General features: G+C 38.4%; 1 protein-coding gene across 6 annotated transcripts in view; it reads right to left on the bottom strand.

Moving 5' to 3' along the window:
- Positions 1-13,800, bottom strand: part of LOC137293514 (FERM domain-containing protein 8-like) — a 37,547-nt gene that overhangs the window by 5,062 nt on the left and 18,685 nt on the right. For all 6 annotated transcript variants that reach the window (XM_067824110.1, XM_067824109.1, XM_067824112.1 and 3 more), the window contains 6 exons: positions 11,139-11,197; positions 10,309-10,475; positions 9,571-9,783; positions 8,070-8,202; positions 6,152-6,310; positions 4,692-4,800 (listed from right to left, as the gene is read on the bottom strand). In XM_067824110.1, the coding sequence (XP_067680211.1) occupies positions 4,692-4,800; positions 6,152-6,310; positions 8,070-8,202; positions 9,571-9,783; positions 10,309-10,475; positions 11,139-11,197 (840 nt within the window). The remainder of the gene's footprint in view (positions 1-4,691; positions 4,801-6,151; positions 6,311-8,069; positions 8,203-9,570; positions 9,784-10,308; positions 10,476-11,138; positions 11,198-13,800) is intronic.

The raw sequence follows: 13,800 nt of genomic DNA, 5'->3' as shown, positions 1-13,800 counted from the left end.
ACAACTCCACACCATCGTCTATAAAATTCTTGCATCTTGTCTACAAATTCTGCATGATCCTTTCACGGACTGTTGCCATATATATGGAATAGTGTAGAAAGTATCTTTATCCCATCTTTTACAAAGTCTCCAGCATCTTCTACTAACTCCATCACATCTACAAGGTCTACAGCATCCTCTACTAACTCCATCCTACCTTCTTTAAACTCTACAGGAATGTCTACTAGCTCCATCCCATCTTCTACAAGAATTACAGCATCATCTACTAACTCCATCCTACCTTCTATACCATCTACAGGAACTTCTACTAACTCGATTCCATCTTCTACAAGAATTACAGCATCTGATAACTCCATCCTACTTTCTATCACCCCCTGGAACCACTGTCCTGCAGAGAGCAGTGATGGGGTGACCGTCCGCCTGCGTTTGCAGTGATCTTGTGCTTGTTTTGGTGGTGAATGTATGATCGGTGTTAAAAATGTAGTCACCATTTGTGATTTTCACCATTTATGGTTGAAATATTAGCATTTCACGAATGTACAGGATGTGGTGGTTATAAATAGAATCGTTGATTATCAGTAGAACATATCTTTTCACGTTGACAAATACTAAGTTTATTTCCGAATGGTTTGATTTTATGGCATTTCTATGAGTCGATATTGTTAATGATACACATATATGTGACGTCTTTGCCCTATTGAATGCATTATATTCATTTTATCTATCTAAATGTGATCGTGAAGTGATCGGGGTCCAATGACTGTACACGCATTGTGCATGCTTGCAGTGATCGTATTTTTTCTTGCAGTGATCGGTATCGTAATTCTTTTCAAACATGCGCATGTGGAAGTGAAAATGACAGAAAGACATTGTTTGGTTCTAAGCTTTATTGTCATGGAAACTAAAGTCCCTGCTATTGTGGGAGAAAGGATTGAGATGGCACAGCACAGGTTAATGTAAAAATAAAGGCACAGCACAAGTTAATGAAAAATTACTTTCTTGGCACTTGTGCACATGCTTCACGAACACCTGGCTGTCCCTTTCTCTGCACTCCTCCCTCGTAACAAACTGTGAGATGTGCGAGTATTTTAGTAATAGATTGTTGAACAATCTTTTTCATTTTAGGGCAATAAATCCTCACAGAGTTTGTATGATGGTTTGATTATGATCAGTGTTTCACTGAATATGCTATGTTTAACAGTTTAGACTGCAATTCATCATCCTCTTTTGAGCCAAACAGACTATAGTCGTCATTAATAAAGAGTCAAACGATGTATAGCCTAACACAAGCTTAGAAACGTTTCTTAGAAATGATAGAACAAAGAGTGTCATCATAATGTTTATTATCACACTTCATGCCTATAGAGGTCAATTTGTGATTGGCTGAGTGCTTTACTGTTATTTTCAATGTACCCCACTTACAAGTGAGTAACATTTTCTGTGTACCCCACCGTTGAGAATGCTGAACTCATTTGGTACTTTGTTGTAGTAATTCTTTATCTCGTGTTACAATAAATCATGTATGATATACGGAAATTACCGATATTTTGCGAATGCAATGGAAGGGAGATTTGGTTTTCTTGGCAAATTCTAGCAATGGCTGCTAAAAGTTTTGTACCCTTGCTTCAAACAATTCAAAGTTAACATAGGGAACATAAACAAACATCGAGGATACATCAACCCATGTTCGCCTCCTGGTCAGTGAACAACTTGTATTGTGTGTATGCTAAAAAGTGGCTACATAGGCTTATTATCCTGGGGAGGTTGGGGGAGGAGATACAATCAATGCCTTGTCTGTCTGCCCTCTGCCGACCACCATGGACAAACAAATTGAATCTGTTTTCATCTGTGAAGAGCACATGAGACCACTGGCCACGATGTCTACTCAATCTCAAACGTGCTTGCCTGTGACGTGGTGTTAGTGGTGGACGAAATGCAAGTCGTTTACAGCAGAGTCCAGCTGCCTTTAAACGTCTACGACTAGTGCTCCTGGATATCCTTACATTTTTAACATTGAAGTGCTCTGTTGGAAGATTTGCTGTGTTAAGGAATCGGTGTCATAACAGTGTTAATCATGTGCCTATCATCTAAGACTGCTGACTAGTCTGAATTCTTGAAATCTCTGCCAGTCTACCAACAGCATCCTGACTCACATAAAAGCGGATAGCAAGCGGACCGCTGAGTTTGACCAGGCCTATGGTCTGACCCTAGTCTCTCTCACAGTCCCCGAACCACATTATTTTCCCTACATCCTAGCCTCCCTGCAATGCTGAAGTCCTAAATGAAGCAAGTCTAGATTTCCCCAGGTTCAGAATCCCTGGTCTCCCTGGGGCTCCTTTTCAATTCATAATAGGTTTGTTGGTTGCCATCAAAATTATGATTATCTATTCAGAGACTAAGCATTAGTCTAGGTCTGACACCTTTCAGCAAGTGTCAACAAATGGATTTCCAGGTCGACATTTTGAATAAAATGTGTGCCATTTGAAACAGAATGTATGGGACATTAAAGAACTAAAAGTGTTTTTCCATACTGTTAAGAAGATTTGTAAAAAACGAAGTTGTATTTGTTTGAAACAAAAACAAAGATTTTACAACTTTTAAGAATTGTTGTTAGTAATAGCTAGGCCCTTCATCAATGACGCTAGCAGACTTAGGGGTGAATTTAGCCTTCCTTCAACACCATTACTGTGGTGGTTGGGTATCCTAGAAGTTAAAGCGCTTGCTCTTCACGCTGAACACCCGGGTTTGATTTCCCATATGGGTACAATGTGTGAAGCCCATTTCTGGTGTTCCCCTACAGGAAATTGCTGGAATATCGATAAGGGCGGCGTAAAACTAAATTCACAATGATGATACTAATGACGTGTAATTCCATTAATATATTTGGAACTACAAATATCCCTGAATACGCCGTATAAAAATCATTCAGAGAATATCAAAATAGTACAAAAAAGTACGAAATGCTCCCTCACTTCCACGTCTCACATGATACACGGACTGATTGTATGTACTCCACATTGTGGAAACCTTCCGTGTCTACATATTTGTCTGTGTGGTGACCACTGATCAGTTCGTCAACAACAAATCTCTGTGAGTAGTTGTGAGTATGTTAACGGAAAGTCGGAGTATGACGCACATTTCCACCAAAGAACATCACTGATCAGTTTTCACACTTTGGCAATACATCCTGGATATGTGTCTCTGGTTCGCTTTCTTGCGTCTGGTTCCCTTTCTTGAAGTGGCTTAAGGTACTATGGGTAGAGATTTTGTGTTTTTGCAGATGGGTAATGTCTGTTTAGTACCCTCAAGTTGGCTTCATATACATTGTCATATGTGTACGCTTGGTAAATATAAATTACTGCCTTTGTTTTTATTAAGTGTTAAGGTCATTGTCTCTATTTTCAAATCTCAGTGTTTGTGCACACAATGATTGACAACTGCAGACAAGTTATCCATAGAAGGGCAATATCCACACCTAACCCTGTCATTCATGTTGCTCAGTCTGAAACTGACTGAAAATATACTTTGTTACATCGAAAAACCTACTTATTTCATACTTTCGATAAATTTTAAGAAAAAGAAATTTCCGATCACTGCATATTCCAAATTTCCTATTACTGAATTATGTGTTCACTGTACTCCCGCGATCACTTCACTGAACATCAGGTTTACATTTTTGTACAATAACGTCTTCAGTTTTGATCTGAATGACTTCCTCTTTTCACAGAAGGTACTACTGTGATACCTATTAACTCTGTTTGTCATTCATAGGAAAAATGGAAATATATTTGAAATAAAATTGGTATTTGTCTATGTGAAAAGATATGTTCTGCTGAAATCGACGACTGTTTTCTTCATGTTTAATCTAGCAACTTGAAACTTTCTATATATCACCATCAGGACCTTTGCATTCATGGAATGTTAATATTTAAACGATATTGTTCGTGTTTCGCAAATGGTGACAAATTTTTAACACCAATCTAACATTCACCATCGAAACAAGCACACGATCACTGCAAATGCAGGCGGACAGACACCCTGTCACTGCACCTCTGCAGGACAGTGGTTCCAGGGGGTGTCTATACAGTCCACAGCAACTTCTACTTACTCCACCCCATCTTCTACAAAGTCCACAGCAACTTCTACTTACTCCACCCCATCTTCTACAAAGTCTACAGCATCTTCCACTAACTCCATCCTGTCTTCTACAAAGCCTACAGCAACTTCTTCTATCCTGTCTTCTACAAAGCCTACAGCAACTTCTACTAACTTCCTCCTGTCTTCTACAAAGCCTACAGCAACTTCTTCTATCCTGTCTTCTACAAAGTCTACAGCAAATTCTACTAACTCAATCCTGTCTTCTACAAAGCCTACAGCAAATTCTACTAACTCAATCCTGTCTTCTACAAAGTCTAAAGCAACTTCTACTAACTTCCTCCTGTCTTCTACAAAGCCTACAGCAACTTCTACTAACTTCCTCCTGTCTTCTACAAAGCCTACAGCAACTTCTTCCATCCTGTCTTCTTCAAAGCCTACAGCAACTTCCACTAACTCAATCCTGTCTTCTTCAAAGCCTACAGCAAATTCTACTAACTCCATCCTGTCTTCTTCAAAGCCTACAGCAACTTCTACTAACTTCCTCCTGTCTTCTACAAATTTCTATAAAGCCTACAGTAATATATAGTACATACCATTCCTACTAGGGAAAAGTCCTGCGTCTACAAAGTCGACACCATCTTCCTTCCTGCTTATCTTCTTCTTCATGACACAAGTGTTGATCAATGCATTCATGAGCTTAGCCTGCAATACAAAATAGCACATCATGAACAAAATAACACCTTAAGAACATGCACATCATGAAAACATCACACACCACAATCAACAATCACAGCTTAAAACACTAAGAACAACATATCACATCATGAACAACACACACAATTTACAAAATACAACATGCCCATCATGAACAACTGTGTAAATTATTAGCAACACACAACGTAGTAAATAGTGAACGGCCATGCTGCAGTACTTCATGAACAGTAGGCACACAACATAATTCATCAGTCCCTTCTGGATTCCATGATTCCACCGTTGCAGAAAAAATTGTGTAATTTACCTTTCCATGCAGAAAAATGTCTGGTCTGCCGAAAACGCATTATCGTGCAGAAACCACCACTTTTCTGTCACAGACTTTGCTTATTTCAAAAATTGAGTGAAAACTGACACACAGCCAAAGCGAAAAGTACAGTTATTGTCAATAGTAGGATCGGTTACACATAAAACAAACTGACATATTTACTGTGACAACATTTTCAAAATAATCACGATTAAAGATACTATATTAATAATAATAACAAATTTTAGGCATCTTTCCACTAATATTAGATGAATTTGTCACTGTAATTACGTTCTTCAAATCGATCATTTTGAAAATAGAAATAATTTCAGATTCTGTTGAAATATAAAATTGTCATTTACATGAGACTGGAAGATGTTCAACTACATCCAAGTTACAAATGAGCAGAGAGAATTAACTTTCAGCGAGTGTTTGATTCTCAAACACAGAAAAAAGTGTGGGTGCTTTGTCATCAAACTTACTCAAGATCTGATGTTTACTGTCCATTGAACTTTATGTCTGTGTTTGAGCATTAAACTATGAAGGTTTGTATAATGTTTTTGCTGTTTTTTTCTAAATGTTTTAACTGCAGAATGTTTTGCAGAATATTGAAAAATGGGGTGCAGAATTTGCTTAAATGTGCTGTGGAATTCTTAAAAATTTGCTGCAGAATCCAGGAGGGACAGATTCATGAACAATACTGCACATCATTAACATGACAGAGTCATGAAGAGACAGGTCAGCAAAACATAACGAAACACATTTTGACCTTCAGACTAACAATGCAGCACATCAGGAATATATATATATTTGGGATTGGGTGGTCTTGTTTGCTGACTTGGTTGACACATGTCATCATACCCCTATGAAGGAAGTACTACATTGTAAGGTTCAGACTAGAGTATTTACAGGCCATTGCTATATAGCAGGAATATTGCTGTTTGCAGCATTTAACAACAAACATACCAACAAAACTTAGAAGATTTGATGACATGGAGGACAGAAATCAACAATTGCATATGAGAGAGCCAGTACCTCTCTTGAATATATTTGTAGCAGCTTTGTGACTTCCTGTTCTTCTCCTCTGACGAGGAACTGCAGGAACAGGGACGGCATGATGTCATCATCACCGTCAAACTCGGCCTCACGGTATTCCCACAGCAACTTGTCAAACGGTGCATACAGCAGCAGGATCTACAACAGTGGCAGGAATGACAATAATAATTAATCCAGTAATACTGCCCTACAAATACATAATGACAGCATGCTCCTGGTTCAGATAGTTCATTATTACCCCAGAAACTCCAAGCTGTCTGCGAGGCACTAGAAAGTAAAAGCCACATGACTTATCCCAACGGGTAGCCATTTTCTGCTGAGTGAACAGCGGCAATTTTGAACAAACTTACTTGCCTAAGGTGAGGCCACATATACTACATGTGGTTCATTGTGGCACAGGATTGAAGTCTCTCAAGAGAAAAGCAACCAAACATGCTCACCCAGCCATGGACATAGGGCAGAGAAAGACACTGGTTTCAAATTCTTTGTAACTGTTTCACACATGCAAGGAATACATATATTCAGTGTTACACTACATTTGCTGGGTGATATCTGGAATTGGTATAAAGTCCCATTTACTCTTTTTGTGAACATATACTCATCTCAATACTTCCAAATGTATAAATGTTTGGTAAAAAAGGAGCACATGTCAGTCTAGACTCCTGAACATGCACCTATTGCACACTTGTCTCATTCTTCCTTCTAACAGACACATTAACAAGTGAAGAGAGCAAGGCTGCATTTAATCACTTGTCCGATAATGGCGTTAGAATCTACACTGAAACATTGCTTATACTGTAATAAAGAAGTTGCATATCCAAAGAACTATCCCCACTTGTTAACCCTTACAAAGGCGTCCATGATGCAGGTATTGTCAAAGGGAGAAAACTTCCATGAACAGAAGGAGATGCAAAGCTAAGTGTATATCACACTTGTTCTTCAGATCGTGAAGACTCATGACTGTTTCCCAACATAAGCAGCATGTGCGCCTTCACCATTGTCGTTACAGACCGCAACAGTGTGTCAGTTATGTTAGTTCTTAAAGGACACACCATTATAAATTGCAATAATATCAGAGCACACAAGGTTTATATGTGTAGGATAAAACATGACCTGCGGGCATTATTGATATGTAGGCCTGCTTCCCTTGGAAAATGCATGATCATATTATTTCCAACTTATAAACTGACCGAAGATATATACTTTAGATATAATTTCAATATTTGGTATTCACTGATGAAATCAACTGGGCTGAGACTGGTAGCCGACGTCTTGCCTTGCATTCGCAATGCACATATTCTGCACTTGCTACTCGTGCCCTGCATGTGTGCTGCCCACACTACCCATCCTTTGAGGAACACACAGTTCATACCGAGAACCATTCTCATTCTTCACAGCGATCCTTCTTAGCCTATTGGATAAATCCACCAAGCTACTAAGCGAAGGGTTGCGGGTTCGAAACTGGGTGTCGGCACTACATGTTGGAAATTGTCAGTAATGTCAAAGTAGTATCAGTCTTCAAAACAAGTACAAAAAAAAAGGGCAGTGTTACGTTATTAACATAATACCCAGAGAAGAAGAACAATATGATAATTGCCCGAGGAACAAAACTGTTAAGAGGGTAAGATTCTTTATGGATAACAACTTCTTTATTGCATATGATGCGACGTTTCGGTATGGATCCTTATACCGTTGTCAAGAATCTTACCCTCTTATCACTTACCAGCTTCTAGTAATGCCAATCAAACAGAACAAAACTGTATCAGATTTCAGGGAAAAAAAGTGTCCCGTAAGAAAAATAGACTGATGTCACTGTCAGTTGATAAGTGTCGTTAACTGAACTGATAGAGGTCAAAATAGACCACAGAGTATTTGACATAGATCTATCTGTACTCACCTCCTTTTCTTTGTCTATGATACTGACTCCCTCTGTATTGATGGCCACAAGCACCTTGGTATCTGGTGCACTCTTGATCATCTTCATGAACTTGTGTGTAGGTGTCTCCACTTGTCCGCTGAAGAAGGCACTCCTGTGGGAGAATACATAAGGATACTGAAATACTTCGATGCAGGTACATTTCCATGATTTGCCAAATGCACTAAAAATGACCCCTCATTTATATGTTAATAGAAATATGTTATTTTGTGAGTGTGAAGTGAGCGCTTTGGAAGCTGCATGCATTAAATCGGGTGATTTGACACCTACCTTGCATCCAAGATAGAAGATACTATTTAGATTTGTTTTAATTGAGTTTAAAACCACTTACTAGTTGTAGTAAATGACTGATGACCAAAAGGATTTTGCATGACACAACATGTGACATAAAAATGATTTCTTCCTCGGGAGCGAAGTTGTGGTTGAAGTGACAAAAATATTGACACCAACCTGCCTTCCAAGAGTGAAAAGTTCAAGTTATAAGCAATGTCATGCAAAATCCTAATGTCAATCAATCAAATGCATATTTTACTACCAGTACAAAGTAGTTTAGATTTTGTAACATGATGAAAACAATCCTAAATAGCATTTACACTCAGACTGTTGGATGTTTGCGACAGGGCGTCGCCATGTTTTAAAATTGTTGTTTTATGGTCTAAAGTCAGTTTGAGAATCAATTAGATTATGTTTTTTTTTATTAAGTTAAAAGATCAAATCTGCTTCCTACTCACAGTCAACTATGTTTTTGAATCATGGCGAAAAAGAATTTGCATGACACCGTTTGTAACAGAACTACAAGAACAATTTATAACATTATGACAAGTGATTTTGACGGAAGTGTCTATGAAAACAAGTTGTATCTCGGAAAATAAGCAAAACATGTGACAAGATTAAATGACAGTAGATTGTGAAAACAATGAGCTTTCACTTTTCAAAACCACTGTTGCGTTTAGACAAACCTATAAACAAGATAATCTATCCTCGGAAATGTAGATGAATACTACAGCAACCCACATGGTATATATTATGGTTTGACATGTGCCCCTCTGATTGGTTAAAATTTTGTACACAGGTGAGAATTGTACACTGTTGTCAAGAAGGTGGATTTAAGGTAATCAAATGTCAAAATGAGTAGTTTTAATGACAGGGTTTCATTTATAACAATGTTTATAAATGATTTATGCATTTGTATCCCCCTTGAGTATATGTGATCTTTAACATTCACACTTTCAGTGAACATGTAGAAAGGGTAGTTTTCATTGGTTAAAGATTTAGCTTGTTTCTGTTTTCACCTTACTGAATGTCAGACATAATTATTTTGACTTTTTTGTCTGGGTAGAATAACAACTGCCCCGATGCCAGATATAATAAGTGCTACCAGGACATAGGAACCAGGTCATGGACGATTGTCTCCCTTTAATGAAACTAACAAACGTCACTAAATACTGTTAGCGTATCTTACCCATAGAATGGATAGGACCAGCATATATCTAGGTATTCCCGGTAGAGTTTGCCTAGTTGTGTTTGCACATCCAGTTGTTCATACTGTTTAGACAAGTGGATGTGTGCTGACATGAACTGTTCTTCGCACTTGGCACTCTCATCTTTCCTTGTGAAGAACAGGAACTTCTCCTTCTGGAACATGTGATCTGGGTAGAACTTGATCAGGTTTGCCCTGAAACAATACCATGGTCTTTCATTTGGAGACAGTTGATTCATTGTGTATAACAGGGTATAATTTGAATGCATTCGTTCGATTTTAAGAAGGGGGCGGTGGAGTAGCCTAGTGGGTAAAGCGTTCGCTCGTCACGCCAAAGACCCGGGTTCGATTCCCCAAATGGGTACATTACTCTCTGACTGTACATGCCTGGTAATAAAGTACACTATTCTCTGACTGTACACATCTGTTAATAAAGTACACTACTCTCTGACTGTATACATCTGTTAATGAAGTACACAACTCTCTGACTGTATATGCCTGCTAATAAAGTACACTACTCTCTCAGGACACATCTGTTAATAAAGTACATTACTCTCTGACGGTACATGCCTGGTAATAAAGTAGATTACTATCTGACTGTGCATGCCTGGTAATAAAGTACATTACTCACTGTACATGCCTCTTAATAAAGTACACTACTCTCTGACTACACACCTGAGTAGTGTACTGTCTGTACATGCCTGCTAACAAAGTACACACCTGTATTCTGCCTGCACATGCTCCCTAGGGTTGTATTTGCCAAGGTGTATGAGGGCCTGTAAGCCGGCCAGGGTGTGGTAATCCTCTGGATGGAGGGGGTACCTGCCCTCAATCACATTGAACTTGGCCTCATGGTACAGCAAACAGAGAATCTCCTCATTTGTGATCTGCAGCATTGAGACAAGTAACAAACATAGTCATGCAGTCACAGGCGACACCTATCATATAGTTTTCTACATATTTGTAATCCACAGATCCATCTTTTATTTGTAGCATAGTTTTAATTTGTTAAACTCATTGCCATACCTTGAACGTGGGATGGCATTACAGTCAACCTGTGTCGTCCTGCAGGTCATTTGTTTATCTGCATCTATCAACATCACACTCCTGGAAAATCTGTTATTATCCTTATGACTACACCAATTTTCAGGTTCAAAATTAGGATAGTGAGTTAGTGAGTTTAATTTTTCGCTGCTTTTAGCAATATTCCAGCAATATCATGGCGAGAGACACCAGAAATGGGTTTCACATGTTGTATCCATGTGAGAAAGTGAACCTGGTCTTCAGCATGATGAGCAAATGTCTTAACTACTTCGCTACCCCACCATCACATAGACAGGATAACTCCCTGTGTGGAATAGTTCTGCTAGTGTTGGTTGGCTTGTTACCTCACTCAGCAGTTTGTATATGGTGATGGTCTTCTGTCAGTGTGCATACTCAGGCAGTAATCAAGTCAATGCTCATTAATGTATCTGTACATCAAACTGAAGGATCTTTCACAAACATGTTAAAGTCAGGTTAGGTTTTCAGAAGAGATAGGTGCTGCTTACAGTTTTTTCTCTTTGTATAGGAAAGAAGACATCTCTCTGCACCATCAGAACTGGCTCACCTGAAAAGACAGAACAGTCTTATTGACTGAGGATATCAGACAAAATGGTTGTATCAAACAGAATATATTTTTCAGAGAGGCTGGAAAGTTCCAGGTCGTTTCCACACCACAGTGAAAACATCAAGTGTAAGTGCATGATGTGAGATAGGCTCACATCCACAAGTATTCAGCAGGATTCATTAATGTTATATTTCCTTATTGCTCACATAACAGGAGAGTTGTAGCAAAAATAGGTTATCTTGTTGATAAGCAGTGTCAACATGACATCAGGGAGGCTTGGTTACAGTATCTGCGGTTATTACACGACACCGACAGTAGGTTGAAGTGACTCCAACAATGCAGTATGGTGCTTCACATGAATTTAAACCAACTTCTCCTATAAGCATAATATACAGGTAAGTGTTAAATATGCTAGATTTACAACACAAACAGGTCAGAAAAAACTCACACACAATGGAGATGCAGCCTACACATAACTGAGACACAGCTGAGATGCAGCTGACACACAGTTCAGACACACCATACCATATATGACTGTAGACAAGCCAAATTTTCAACCACAAAAAAAACATTCTGTAGAAAATGGCCAGCTCATTCAAAGAATAGACTTACTGGGTGCAAAAAGGATTCCATCACTCAACAAGAATGCACAAACCCAAACCCTCTTTGCCACTGGAGATATTGGAGATGTCAAATTTGCACATAAACATCCCCAGACGTGACTATTTTAACGTTTCAGAGGTAATTGTTTTTGCTAGTCATTGCACCATGTACAGGGATTAGGATTAATGTTTGTATCTGCCTCTTAACTGAGATGGAAATAGCAATGAGGTGTGCATATTCCAGTATTGTGGCAGTTTAACTGCAGGTTTTACTGTATACCATGACTGAGGTTATTTGTCAACCGCTTGGTCATATACCTTTCTGTATGGAACATATGGCCTGATACCACTGTGGCTTAGTGTGAACAAATATTTCCATTGAAAATAACATTTTGCTGATATGTAATCAATTGTACAGCTACATGAAATAAGACAAAAATATATGCATCAATTCTGGCAACTGATTTCACAATAATTACTATTAACATTATTTAATGAAATTTTGAATAAAATTATAATGCTGGATTACAGACATAAATGATATGCAAAGGATATGTTTCACTATAGTGTAACACCTGGACTACCTTGCTAACTTCAGTACAGATTTGTTGATATTATGTTTCTGGGCCCGATTTCTCGAAACAAACTTAAGTCTGAGTTTTGACTTAAGTTCAATTTTTTGCTCAAATTTGGGAAAACACAGGTACATGCATTTTCCAGAATGGACGGAAATCGGTATCAAACTCAAACTTAGTAGACAATCTGAATTTTGTGGACAGGTTTCTTTAGTGGTTTGAACATTTTTATTTTAAAAAAATGCAGCTGAGTTAAAAATTCCGCTGTTTCAAATTGTCAAACTCAGTTTAAGATTTGAGTAAAAACTTAAGTTTGTTTCGAGAAATCGGGGCCTGATGACTGACAGTGATGAGGTGAAGCATCTCAGTCCGCCCAATGTACTGGACATTGTATTTTGATATGGACTTTAAGGATCAATTTGGGATCTTTGTGTACATATGAGATCAGCTTATCTGCAGTTACATATGGTACACCGAACATAGCACAGCTCAAACATAGCTTTGATACAACTCACATGATGTTAAGATGCAGCTTATCAGTGTATGAAATACTGTCTGCCCAATGACCCGCTGCTTGCTAGTTACATGGCGGGATTACAACTTTATTTTATAGCCAGCCAATCCATTTTCTACGAGTATATATTTTACCATGTCTCTGACTACGGGTGATATTTTGAAAATAGTTTACAGTTGGTAGCTAGACGATGTCTGTATGTAAGTTCATGATCAATTAAACCATAACTTCCACAGATCAGCCTACCCTTTTAGTAAATGTGACTGGTCTAAGGAATGCTTTCAGCGACCAAGTCGTTTTTGTTAAATTTGCTGTTGAGCATGTTTACTTTTCACAAGGAGAGTTACAAATCCCCTGTGCTAACTGTATGAAGAACATATAGAGACCATTCTTGCCAAACATACTGACCATTCTGACTTTTCCTGTCTAATTGACATGGCAGTGACACTAAATGAATCAACAAGGACCACTAAGCTATGCTTTGTAAAATTTGCTTTTGCATATGTTTAAGTTTACCTCACTACAAGTAATTCTTTGATAAAGGTATTTTGACACCTTACCTCAGTTTCCTATTTTTAATACAGGGCTGGTTACATGTTCACAGGTCCAGCAACAGTTTTCAGTTATCAGCCCTGTGGGCTTCCTGGTATTTTTAGGAGTTTCATACATTGAGCTTACACAAAAACTCACATGGCACTTAGACACAGCTTATACACAACTCACATGGTTATAAGATGCAGCTCTGATACAACTCACATGGTGCTTAGGCACAGCTTTAAAACTCACAAGGTGCTTAGACACAGCTTATACACAACACACATGGTGATAAGACACTGCTTATACACAACTCATATGGTGATAAGAGGTAGCTCTGATGCAATTCGCATGGTGCTTAGACAAAAACTCACATGA

This window comes from Haliotis asinina, chromosome 8 (genome assembly GCF_037392515.1).
Source record: "Haliotis asinina isolate JCU_RB_2024 chromosome 8, JCU_Hal_asi_v2, whole genome shotgun sequence".
Classification (NCBI taxonomy): Eukaryota; Metazoa; Mollusca; class Gastropoda; order Lepetellida; family Haliotidae; genus Haliotis; species Haliotis asinina.
The sequence above is the reverse complement of the archived record's forward strand: the minus strand, read 5'-3'. Positions and strand labels throughout refer to the sequence as shown.